This window comes from Melanaphis sacchari, unplaced genomic scaffold (assembly GCF_002803265.2).
Source record: "Melanaphis sacchari strain LSU unplaced genomic scaffold, SCAv2.0 Contig50_pilon_pilon, whole genome shotgun sequence".
Taxonomy (NCBI): domain Eukaryota; kingdom Metazoa; phylum Arthropoda; class Insecta; order Hemiptera; family Aphididae; genus Melanaphis; species Melanaphis sacchari.
In genome coordinates, this window is record NW_020271344.1 from 2,541,266 (window position 1) to 2,554,022 (window position 12,757).

Genomic DNA, 12,757 nt, shown 5'->3' on the forward strand with positions numbered 1-12,757 from the left:
TATAATAATCAATATTATTCAAAAATATAATAATCAATATTATTCAAAAATATAATAAATTAATATTTTAAAATTTGAGATATATTAACAGATGTTAGAGTAGATAATAAAAAACAATATGTTTTTACTTTTTTCACAAAATACAAAATATCTACAATACTTTAAAAAAAAAATCTTAGAGTCTGCTTTAAAAATAATAAATTATTATATAAATATTTTTGAATAAAGTATTGAATTAATGTATAATTCTATTTATTTTAACTAAATTTAACTTTGCTTAACCAAATACCAAAACATATTAAATTTTCATTAAACTAATTATACTATATCATTATGTAATTTAAAAAAAAAATCATTAATTAAAACAGATATTTGATGCATAATGGGATTATGTATATTGTATATTTCATTTCTTAAAGGGGTACAACTTTTTCTTCTGTTAAATTGATTTCAATCACACAAATTGTTTAATGGCCATATAAAAACGTCACGGTAATTTATTCCATTATAAATTAATGTATCATATATGTCGTTTTTATTAAAACTCGACTAATAATTTTCTAAACAACGGTTACACGCAATTTTTTCTATTTTAAAAGTGAATTATGGGTACCTATATATTTTATTTGATTTATTGTTATTTTAAAACAACAATATAATAAAGATATAAGTAGGTACTACTGACTACTGACATAACGTTCGTGTTCAAAATTACTTAGCATGATATTTCTGTATACCAGGACATAATAATATCTATTATAAACACATGTAATATGTCGTGATAACACAGAGTATAGATATTTTAAGCGTGAGAGGAAACCTTGTTTTCAGGCAGATGGAACTCGTTGAGTGGGTTCAGAAATATTCGTAGTAAATAATAATTTACCAATTATTATTTTATTTTTTTTATTTATTAGTATAAGATAATATAACAAAACTTAATTATTTTAAAAGAATATTCTTATGTTAATTTTATATAGAAATCGTTTAACTATTTGTACATGGATTAATAAAGAGTTGTAAATACCCTATGATTCAGTTAAAATATTTAAGATTTAAACTAAATTTAAATATTAATTTATCATAAACATATAATTTACATATATAATGTTTAATTTTTTAATTTTTTTGATTTTAATAATCGTATTTAGGACAGTAGCACTTAGGTTATTCGTATATTGTCGGTATTAGTATTTTATAATTTTGAATATTATTATAGTTAATTATTTTTATTTCAGAAAGAATGGTTTGAAGGTTACCAATTGGCATCAGCAATGAGTTTTAAATTTCCTCAATTCAAACGATTGGCGCTTAATACGATTGTACCAAATGCAAGTCGCGATGGAATACATTTGATGGAACTATTACTTAGTTGGAATCCAATTCGTAGACCAAGCGCACAAAGTGCTTTAAGGTATTAACTGTATTATATGTATAAATATTAACCATATCTACTTTAATATATTTATCTACCACTAAAACAATTAGTACCTATAAATTAGCATACAATGATGGGATAAATAAATGATTATAGATTCTGAGCTAAGCGATGAATGTATCGATATTACAATGTGATTTTTATGTATTAATGTATCAATGTGTATTTGTGTATACACATTAATAAAGTATAAAAAATACTTCAATCTTCAACCTTGAATGTATTTTTTGATAGTAAATTGAAATTTGGTATTTTTAAGCTCAATGTCTTATAACAACCTATATTATTATATGATACAAATTTATAACATGAAATAGAAACAAAACTTTTATAGACTTATAAAAACTAATTTTCAATAAGGGGGCTAATAATCACACCTTGTTAGAGTTAAAATCTATTCATTACGTTTTAATGTCAACGGGGCCAAGAGTTTATAAAATATTTTTGTATCAGTATCTTAAAATTGCGTGAATGGAGAACTGCGTGTTGAAGAAACATAATATGTTTAAATGTATAATATTATGATCATTAAAGGCATATCATGATTTTTGAGCGTTTGATAAATTCATAAAATTTTAATTTTTAAACAAATTAATATACATAACAATAAAATATGATTGTAAATATAATTTTTAAGTAATTTCTTATCAAGAAAAATACAACCATTTGATGTAAATATTAACTAATTATCCATGATATTATTTATCTTAAAGATAGTTTGAAATGTGTGCCATAGCCCACAGCCGGTTACATCCTTATACCTATACAAATTTACTATCCTTTTATCATATTTTATCTATAATTTAATTATTATAGTGTATAGTAGGTGCATAAAGGCTAATAATAATAACGCTATACTTATTACAGCATAAAAATAGTAACATTATGTCTTTTTGGCTATTTTTCATTTTGAACATTAGTTATATATTTTATATTTTAGACAACCGTACTTCCAAGTAGGACAACAACGTTTGAGTCAGGATGTAGGAGAAGTGTCTTATGCTAAGATTGGTCAACAAAAAAGACAGCCCGTACAACTAATGAAATCACAAATTTCACTCCTACAATCTAACAGCAATAAACAATTAAAGTGAGTTTATAAATAATTATAATGAATTATATTATTCAAATATCATACTTCATAAGAATTAAAAATTAATACAAAATACTAGTAGTTTGATAACTGCAGCCGCAGAATATTTCGAAGAGCTTAAAATTACAATAGTATTATGACGATGACTTTTAGATATGATAAACAATGGGAAACGTTGACGAACAAGCCAATCGGTAATAAAGAAAAAACGTGGTACGATAATGATGCAGATGTTATGGTGTTGAGCAAAAAGAAACTAAGTGCCAAGCAACATTATCTATCCGTAGCCAGATATGTAACGGGGAGGGCTTCCAACTTTCAAGCAGCTGAGAATGAGTAAAAGAATAATTTATCAATAATATTAACATCAAAAATAAAAATTATACGTTAAATGGTATTTTGAGATTTACAACAGCAAAAGAGTAAAAAAGAAATAGCAGTTAAAATTGCTAACACTTATTTTAAGACTCCTATGACAATCAAAATAATACCAAAAAAAAAAAGATTTAAAAAAATATTGTCTTAATAATATACAAATATACATACAAATACTAGTACTACAGATATTTTGTTAACTACCTACATGCTTAAATACAGAAAAACATCATAATTTTTAAGTTTTATTTTGTTAAATTCTTTACATATCATATTTATCGTAGAGATACGCGTCATATTTATTAATTTAGACATCATTATTTACTAACGTGAGCAAGAAAATAAAAAACTTAAGCATATAATTTATTTTTAATAGGTTAATATTTGAGTAGATAACTAATTATTAGGTAATATATTAATATAGGTATGTCTATTGGTACTATAGACTATTAGGGTATATTAGATTTTATAGGTTTATCAATTTATAAAACATAAAACATAATATGATCTCAGTATCAAGCATTTACTAATAAAAAATAATCTTTATCCGCAGAATTATATTTTTAGTAAACTATTAAATATTAAAAACAAAATATCTAAATAAATATTACTTAGGTAAAATTTGATTATACCTACTTTGCTTAAATATTTTTTTATACAAAACTTACTATATATAGGAGTATATCAAAAAGCATGAGAAATGATACGTTTCCATCTGTAAGCAAAGTGTCTTATGGCCAAAGTGATAAGAATAAAAATGGCAAACGACATGGAAAACCCGAATGGACGTCAAAGTAAATAAATAATCTTCGTGATTCTGAGCTGATTAAAATAATATTCGACATTATTGTTTCAGGTACTTGGAGTAAATTGAGTAATAATTAAAATCAAAAGCTGTATTTAATCAAATTTTAAAAAAAAACAATCAAAATCATATTATTTTTTTAGCTTCCTAAACTCTGCTATATATATATACACAATTTATTGTATATTAATAATAATATCACATATTATAAACTTTTAGTTTTTTAAATACTATTTTTTAAATTTTTGTATTGTGTACGCGCTAAAAATTTTAATTGAATAATATTTAGTATTTAGCTTTATGGACAATAGACATGTGTTAGAAAATGTAATTATGATTATGAATTTTAACTATAAAGTTTAACATTCTAAGCGAGCACAAATTGTGCACGTAATTATCATTTGTTAAACACGTAAATATTTTATATTTTATACGAGATTAAATTGTGAAGTGTAACAAAAATACAAAAATATCAAATACCTACTTAGAGTGACATCATTTGAGTTTTTAACATGGATATAGGAAAATGTTGTATTATTATCAGGCCACTTTTTCTTCATCACAATAAATACGTATATTTTATGTACTTTTATCGGGCTGAAAAGTTAAAGCTTAATATTTTAGTAAAATAAAAAAATTAGGAAATTTAAAATATAACTTTTCGTGCATACAACATTCCATTAATAAATATATATTAAGTATTAGCCATTAGGTACATTTATATTCTATAAACATAAATATACATTACTTCCATACATATTTTATTGTATTTTACGCATTATTTTATGGTTATCGCTGGGGCTCGGAAGTTGATGACCTTAAAAACATTAAAAAATTACTTAAAAAATTCAAATATGACAAAAAAATCACATAAAAATGACCTAAAAAATTATAAATATTTATTTAAAATTAGTAAAAATACATATTTTTTTTTTTTTTAAGAATATTATTAATAATAAAAATTACTCAAAATTATTACATTGTACTATTAAAGTATATTTTATATTGTCAAAAGTAAAAATGACAGCTAGCAATAATTGCCTCATTCTATCGAATCTTTATCTTTACTTAACCAGTATACAACTTGAGTAAAATATAAATTTGATGTAGGTAGTCTATATAAAACAAAAACTATCCGAGAAAGATATTAATTCACGAAATCTTATTATAAATACAAGAAATTGAACTAAAAAGGAAAATAGGACCTAAAAATGACAAAAAATGACTTAAAAAGTAAAAAGCCAAAAATACGAAATAAAATTTAGTTATTTAGATTTGCATGTTCGTGTAGCCTAGAGAGCATCGTCTAATAAGTTCCAAATGCAAAATGCATCAACTTCCGAGCCCTAGTTATCACAATCTATTTTAAACGTTTAACTTTTATGAATTTTAACGCGTGTTTGCAAATTTTATAGTAAGTTATTAATAAGACATGGAAAAAATTAGAGGTTTCAAAGTATACTATCTCTGCTCCCTTCTCCCAGATATCTGTGAAGTAGGCCACTATAAGTAACAATTTAGTGGTAAGAACGCCATCAAAAGTCTCTTGAATAATATTTTTTTTCGAATCACTACAATTAAACTATTACTCGATTCCAAATTCGTCTAAAACACATGGGTATACACAGTATATATACTTTTATTAATTTACCTTAATGTTTTAAAATTTGATATTTTGCGAAATCTACTCAGAGGTTCTATGTGTAAAAGTGTCGAACGATAAAAATATAATTTTATAAAAGTAAGACATACATCCGATTTGATGTCACCGTGATGCGCTTTGTTGAATATTATTGTATAAAACTATACAATTCACAAACAGGCAATAAATAGAAAATTGAATTTTTTAACTTTAAACAGATTAGGACAGATAAAATTACATAATATTTACTGTAAATGCAGTATCTATCTATATATTAGGTACTGTTATATTGTATAAACAAGAAACAATATTTTATCAAGTAATTATTCATTTTTAGTTACATAACTTTATTCAGCCAAAAACTGAATTTGAGCGAAGACAGTCTATCAACCTGTTTTTAAGTATATTTCATGATAAATATTTATACTACTATTAAAATAATTAATTTTACCATTTACAATAATGTAGATTTTTTTTGTAAACATTAAATTTCAAAATACTATTCTTTATATAAAATATAGTAATATACGTTAATGGTTTCAATTACCTACCCACGATTAATATTTTTAAATTACAACAAAGTATCTAAAATTCTTTTTTTTTGTTTAAATACTTATCTAAGATTGCCCAAATGTACACTTATTTTAACAATGAAAAAACTATATTTATTCTTTTTTTTAGATTTTTAAATCACAGTATGAACTACTTATGAGAAACCTTGTATACTCTTTTTATAGTTATTTAAAATCATAAAAATGTGAGATATTTGTCAAACAACAAATAAATCGTAATACCATAGTAAAATTCTAACAATTAAAAATTAAAACTTTAAAAAATATAGTGTTAGCTATATTTGATCAATATTACCATAAGATATAAAATTTTAAATAGTAAATTGTAATTCGTTATTTTATTTTATAACATAAAAATATTAAATTCAATATTAAATTCAATATACAATTCACTTAATGGTTTTGAAATAAACAAATTTAAATAAAATACTTCTTACTAATTTAACAATGCAATAGAAACGTATACAACAAAATAGGCAATGCTAAATTATCAACTTGTTCAGTTTTTGCTTCGACGAAAGTTACTAAACCAACTCCTAGTAGCGGTTTAATCAGATTAGTATCACATATTAAACCTATTGATTATAAAAAAAAAATAATAATTAATAAAAATATGGATTTAAAAATTTCACAAGAATCTGAATTCACAACAAAATCCATTTTAATTAATAAAAAGAAAATTAAGATTTTAAACATGTAATTTATAGTAAATTCTAAACTTTAATTATGCTTTAAAGGAACTAAATATAAGTATATTAATTATTTATATTGGATTACTAAAGAGTAAATATAATAATTTTATAAAAGGATTAAATGAAAATGAACCAAAATTAAATAACAAAAGTATTTGAATTAATGGACATAATTTTTGTTTTCATTCCATAATTAAGAAATAAATAAAGAATTTCGTTATAAATTGAGATTCTTCATGCATTATATATTTATATAAACACCTGAATACTCGAGAGCGACGATGCACAGAGCTTGAGAAACGAAACAAGCCACGGAACCTTCAACACTTTTTTTCGTACCTGAAAATTATGTATTAACACACGTTGATTCCATGCATATAATTTGTATTCCATATTATATGAAATGTTTTTTGTAAATTTATTGTTTACCGTAATTAATATTCTTAGCCCAATATTACATTACAAACACAGAATAGTAACTACCCACTAAGTCATAACTAAATTCTTAGATCTGCAGTTTTTTTCAATTGTTTATTGTTTTATTTTATTTATTTTGTAAATGTATTCGCATTATAATTAGGTAAAGTTAAATTTTTAATTTAAACTATGAAAATAACCGTTCTATTTTGTTAGATTACAATAACGGATATTCTAACAGTATAAAAAATTTGAGCAAGACGTACCTTTCCACTTATGACGTCCTATACGTGAGCCTATTACACTAGCGGCTGTATCTCCAATTCCTATGGATAAAACACCAGCCAGCAGTGGTAACAGACTCCTGAAGTCAGGTTGCGGGTGGATCCAAAGGGGCAGAGAGCACCCTACGAGCAAGTAAATCGGAGTGAACGCCACAGGTCCTTCGTCCTTCTCATCCGAGTATACACGAAAACCTTCTTGAAGAACCATGCCTAGTGGCGGCATTTTGGCAATGCGCAGAGTCTGTCTCAAGGAAAAAAAATTTACTTAAATAATATTATAATAAAAAGAAATAAACATAGAATATAATAACTTGCTGTAGAGAATTTACTTAAAAAAAAAATTGTTACATTTAATACTTTAATAAGCTGCATGGCCCCAATTATAAAAAAGGTACAATAGGTATAAAATATTTCAACATAAAATAAACATGTACATGAATACCTAATACCTATAAGTAAATAAGTATTTTAATATAATTACAAAGCATATGATGTATTACATGTATTATGAGACATGAGTTATATATTATTAAACATTATTCGTAAAAAAGGTTGAATATATAAGCTTATATCTATTTTAAATATATAAATACTCGCCTCTATAAATATGAAACCGGCAAAAACCACACCACTGGCCAAGTACAACAGACAAGGATCACGAACAAGACCCGGAGCGTACACAAGGCAAGCGACTAGATGGAAGTACTTCCTAATCGACGTTGACGCTTTAGCGTCGCTTATTATTTGCATGCACACGAAAACAATGGCGAACGCCGTACAGCCAGCCCAGTACAATAACAGTATCGTCTGTAAACAAAGTAATTACATGCTTATTGCTCATATATAATACATATGTATTTTATTTTTAGTCAAAAATTAATACATAATATTGATGTGTTCTCACCGTGTGCCGGTCCCTAGTGACCCAATGAAAGATTTTCAATATAGGACTACCGTTTAAGATGATATGTAGTGGTAACATTATCGTGGCAGAAACAACTACGACAAACGTCGTGTAAAACCGTCCAGGTGATATACGTAGCGTTTCCACGTTGTACACTATCAGGGCGAATGCGGAAATGCCGACGATTCCAAACTGAAAGAATAAAGGAGTTATATTACAAAACTTGCATTGTAAAAATATTTATATTTTTCATTATCTCAAGACTTAGAATTTATTGTATACTCAAAAAATCCAATAATCAGAATTTTAATAAGCACATAATTTAAGCAATATTAATCGATCTAATTTATACACTGATAAAATATAGAAAAATCAAAGGGACATTACGAATACACCATTGTGTATCTTTATTTTATCAAATACATATTATATAATAGGATGATTCGTTAAGCATGCTCATCCCAATTTTTCTTTAACAATGCAATTATACAAAATCTAATTTTTGTAATTTTTAAAACCTTACCTTTTTTACTTTTAATTATTCAACAGATATTGTTTTTGAAAAAATATAAATCAAAATTTAAACAAAAATTCAGTTTCTGACTTATAAGACTTTGTGTTTAGAATAATATAATATAATACATAGATCATGGTAATCTGGGCGCACTCAGCTAAGGCTATACCTATACCTCATACCTATTGCTCATTAGTATTATTACTTATTAGTTATTATTCAGACAACTCATAAAATGCTAATAGATTAATTAAGCTTACTTAGTGTTGTTTTTAAATCAATTGAACAGTAAATAGCATCAAACATATTATCTATTATCGTTAGTTAAAATTTTGATTTAGTTACACATACATCACATTCTTAAAAAGGTACATCATCTACTAAACCTACTAAATATTTTTTTAAGTGTAAACGGGTGATTCACAGTTGAAAAAAACTCTCATCAAATGGCGTGGTACAAAAAAAAATCTTCGAATAGATATTCGAAAATATGGTCGTTCTAGTATATTTAAAAATTCTAAAATGTATTTCTTGAAATATCAGCATAATAAAAAAAAATTCAGCATGCTTGATGAATCACCCATCCACTCTGAATATATATTTTTAACAGTAGAGGTGTCAGCAGGTCCTCTGTCAATCAATTATGCACCCCCCCCTCTTGATCGCGACCAGTTAAAGCTCTGCCAACACTCGTGTAGGTATATACTGCTAGACGGACGCGACTATATTATAGGTATACCTGTAGGATTAGCGTGAACACGTCGAAGCACGTTTGCTGTCGGTATGGCGCTAACATATTGGTGCCGGAAGCGACGGCGAATAGTAGCAAGGCCTGGGTGGTGACGGTGGCTTCGCCGTACGTGAAACTCAACGGGGCACACGACACGATCGACCGCAAAAGCCGGTGATAGGCCAGTGCGCAGAACGCGGCACACGCCACGTTGTAAACGACTCCTATTATACAACATATTATTATTATTCATATAATTGTCAATGTAATTTATTATTGAACCGTCTACGATTAATAAAATATATTTTAGATAGTAACGGTACCTAAATATACGCAAGAGCTATGGGGCATATATCAATTGCGCCGAAAATCACAGGTAAAAAAAGAAAAATTATGGGATAAGAAAAAGGTATACATCAATTGCGCCGATCGGTTCTTAAATATATTATTATATAAATGCGTCTTACAAATAAGTTTTGTAAGTATGGTTTTTACGTGTTGTAATCTAATAAGTAGATTATCTATATCATAGCCCATAGATACATTTGAAAACCATTATATTTTTGTTTATTGCTGTACAAATAATTATAAAAATAATATAGTTAATATAAATGAATATTTAATTAATATAATATAATATAATATAATTATTATAAAAATTAAAACTAACCAAGACAGTTTGTGTCATTGCCAAATGCTCCGGCGCAATAGATGTATACTATATAGGTAGTGTCCCAAATCCGGCGCAATTGACGAACACCGGAGCTACGAATAGCCACAATAATTATTGGTCTTATGCCGGGCTTAGTGTGTTTTTGTCTATAAATTGCCCATACGTGTACCATCACCATATATAGGAGGTACTAGATACTCAATATCCGTTATACTATATCATCAGGATTGATTATATGTACGCTCTTATAAACTTTACCCTCGATAGGGTAACTTAACCAAATGTTTTAAATTTTTAAATTTTATTTTGTATACTCGTATAGTGTATTGCTAAATCCGTATTATAATTGATAATATTAAATTATGCTCACGTCTACCTATTTTAATATAAGGTTCATTGGCAATAATTACCATGGATTAAATATTTATTTTTTTGTGCATTTTGTATTTTGTGGTTCAAATACATTCCGATACTAATTCTTCGTTTTACATAACATTAAACTATTTTAAAATATATAACAATTTAAAAATAATATTCTATTTTATTCATTATGTGTTTTAAATATTTTTAAAGATCATACTACCATTTTTCTCAAAAGAAACTAATTCTAAATAAACTCAACTCGCGACAACATAGGTACACATATTTTCCACAATGAATTATTTCAAATCAAAACAGAGAAATGATATGTTGTTATAAGAAGATACTACTGCTTGTGTTTTATAAAAATATTTTAAACTAACAAAATACAAAAATAATTAGAGAATTTTGTTAAAATCTCCCTCGGCCATCACCCTGAGAAAAAATTGTTTTTAAGTACCCTACTTATAAGTTATAGACAACATTAACATGGATTTTCTTTTAATTTAATTACATTTTTGAGCGTAATCAAAAAAAAAAAAGTTTATCACTCACTGCTTACTTTAATTAAATATGATGACTGACAGATCCAGAAATAAAGGCACATTTTTCTCATTTAAATATCAAAGATCCGTTTTCAATGTTCTTAAATAAATTCGAGTGTATTTATTTAGTTACGTTTATTATCTACTGATACTAAAATATGTACCATGGTCAATATTAAATTTATGTAAAAAAATATTTAACTATAAAAGGTACAAATAGCTAATAAATTCAATTATTTTTGCGGTTTTGCAGGGTTCGTATATAAAATATAAATTAAAGTAAGGAATAAGAGCAAACCTTTCCAAGTATTATTTGTGAAAAAAATAATTTTTAAACCGTTGTACCTACTGTTATGGATAATCGTGTGTAATGTGTCGACATTTTACTTTTACTTGCCCATTTCAGTATAGAGGGTGAGCAGTTGCGCGATAACAGCCGCAGTGACAATGTAACTCAACGGTTTGGCCGGGAAGCGCTCGCAATGCAACACATCGGACACAGCACTAATCAAAATACCCAAACTCAGAATTGTCGAGATTACGTATGGTTCTGAGTAGGTTTCGCAGGTGTAAAGGCCTGTGATTATTGCACACGGCAACACAAACATTAGCCATACTCCAGGTGCAGCGTTCCGCCTAAAATACAAACAACATTGAAATAAAAAGTAAATGAAAATATATTTGCAATATTACGGTAGTTACAGCAGTGGTGAATTTAAGAAAAAAATATTTTATCTATAAACATTACAGAGGTGACTTTTAAGCAACAGGTTTTTTTTGTTACACTTGAATTTTCTGACTTAAAATCTACTGTCACGTATCAAGTTGTTTTAAGTCTTTAAAATACAATGAATTTATTTATGCAAATATTTGCAATTTTTTTCAACTCTGAATGAGAAAAAGAATGTCAAAAGGGTCACCCAGGATGATATTATTAAGTCCTATTGTTATAAGGTTGTTAAATACTACTTATTACTAAGCTACCAATCACTGAATCACATAATAGCCATTGACACATCATTCCTAAAATAATTAGATCGAATCATTTTCTATTCAACTCTTGATAGGTAGGTAGATAAGTAAATTGGTTGCTACATCTACCACGATAATCATCTACCACAACTTAATAATATTCCCAAATCTTCGCGTATTCTGGTACGACAATGACATTACTCTGATATAGGCACCTATTATTACTCCAAAATTCATACTACGGAACGCAATAATTTTTAGTTGATGAAAATAGGTAGATCATTTATTACTATTTTAAACCAATGTAATTATAAAATATAACATTATACAAAAAAGGTTTGTTTTTAAAAGTCTAAGCTTATATGGAGAAGACAATATTTCATGTCTTCAACCTGTATATTTTTGTAACGTTATCTATTGACAACGTTCTTAAAGTAAATACTAATGAGAAAATAATAATACAGTAAAAACAATCATAAAAAAATATAATGGATTATTAAAGCTATAAGTTGGGGTTTTAAGTACATACAATTTCAAACCCAACAGGTGTAATATAGTGGCGTATTTGTGGAGAAAGATTAGGGAAATATATCTCCCCTCGAATCCCTTTTTTATGTACAAATATAATATATTATATACTTAGTTATTAAAAATTGAAGTATCTACTTTTTTTGAGTGGAGGGAAAAAACATCTAACCACCTCTAAAAAATGATAATCAATCTCTTTTCAAAAACCGCGTT

The 12,757-nt window shown here is 26.5% G+C and overlaps 2 protein-coding genes across 2 annotated transcripts in view; one reads left to right on the plus strand and one right to left on the minus strand.

The window, feature by feature from the left end:
* LOC112599338 (serine/threonine-protein kinase MAK-like) overlaps positions 1-3,803 on the plus strand; it is a 10,652-nt gene extending 6,849 nt beyond the window's left edge. Inside the window, exons 5-9 of the mRNA XM_025346204.1 lie at positions 1,239-1,414; positions 2,379-2,528; positions 2,685-2,867; positions 3,584-3,700; positions 3,763-3,803. Of these exons, the coding sequence (XP_025201989.1) occupies positions 1,239-1,414; positions 2,379-2,528; positions 2,685-2,867; positions 3,584-3,700; positions 3,763-3,775 (639 nt within the window). The 3' untranslated portion in view covers positions 3,776-3,803. The remainder of the gene's footprint in view (positions 1-1,238; positions 1,415-2,378; positions 2,529-2,684; positions 2,868-3,583; positions 3,701-3,762) is intronic.
* A 2,563-nt stretch (positions 3,804-6,366) lies between these two features.
* On the minus strand, positions 6,367-10,311 carry LOC112599407 (dolichol kinase). Its single transcript, XM_025346310.1, has 6 exons — positions 10,137-10,311; positions 9,476-9,690; positions 8,223-8,414; positions 7,916-8,125; positions 7,301-7,559; positions 6,367-6,500 (listed from the first exon to the last, which is right to left on the minus strand). Exons 1-6 carry the CDS (start codon positions 10,309-10,311, stop codon positions 6,367-6,369), a joined length of 1,185 nt encoding a protein of 394 aa, XP_025202095.1.
* Positions 10,312-12,757: the final 2,446 nt, after the last annotated feature.

Coding starts and splice junctions, on each gene's coding strand:
- LOC112599407 (XM_025346310.1), bottom strand. CDS start 10,311: ATGGTACACGTATGGGCAATTTATAGACAAAAACACACTAAGCCCGGC. Junction 8,126..8,222: donor TCACTAGGGACCGGCACACG/GTGAGAACACAT, acceptor CTTTGTTTACAG/ACGATACTGTTATTGTACTG. Junction 7,560..7,915: donor CCGGTTTCATATTTATAGAG/GCGAGTATTTAT, acceptor TCCTTGAGACAG/ACTCTGCGCATTGCCAAAAT.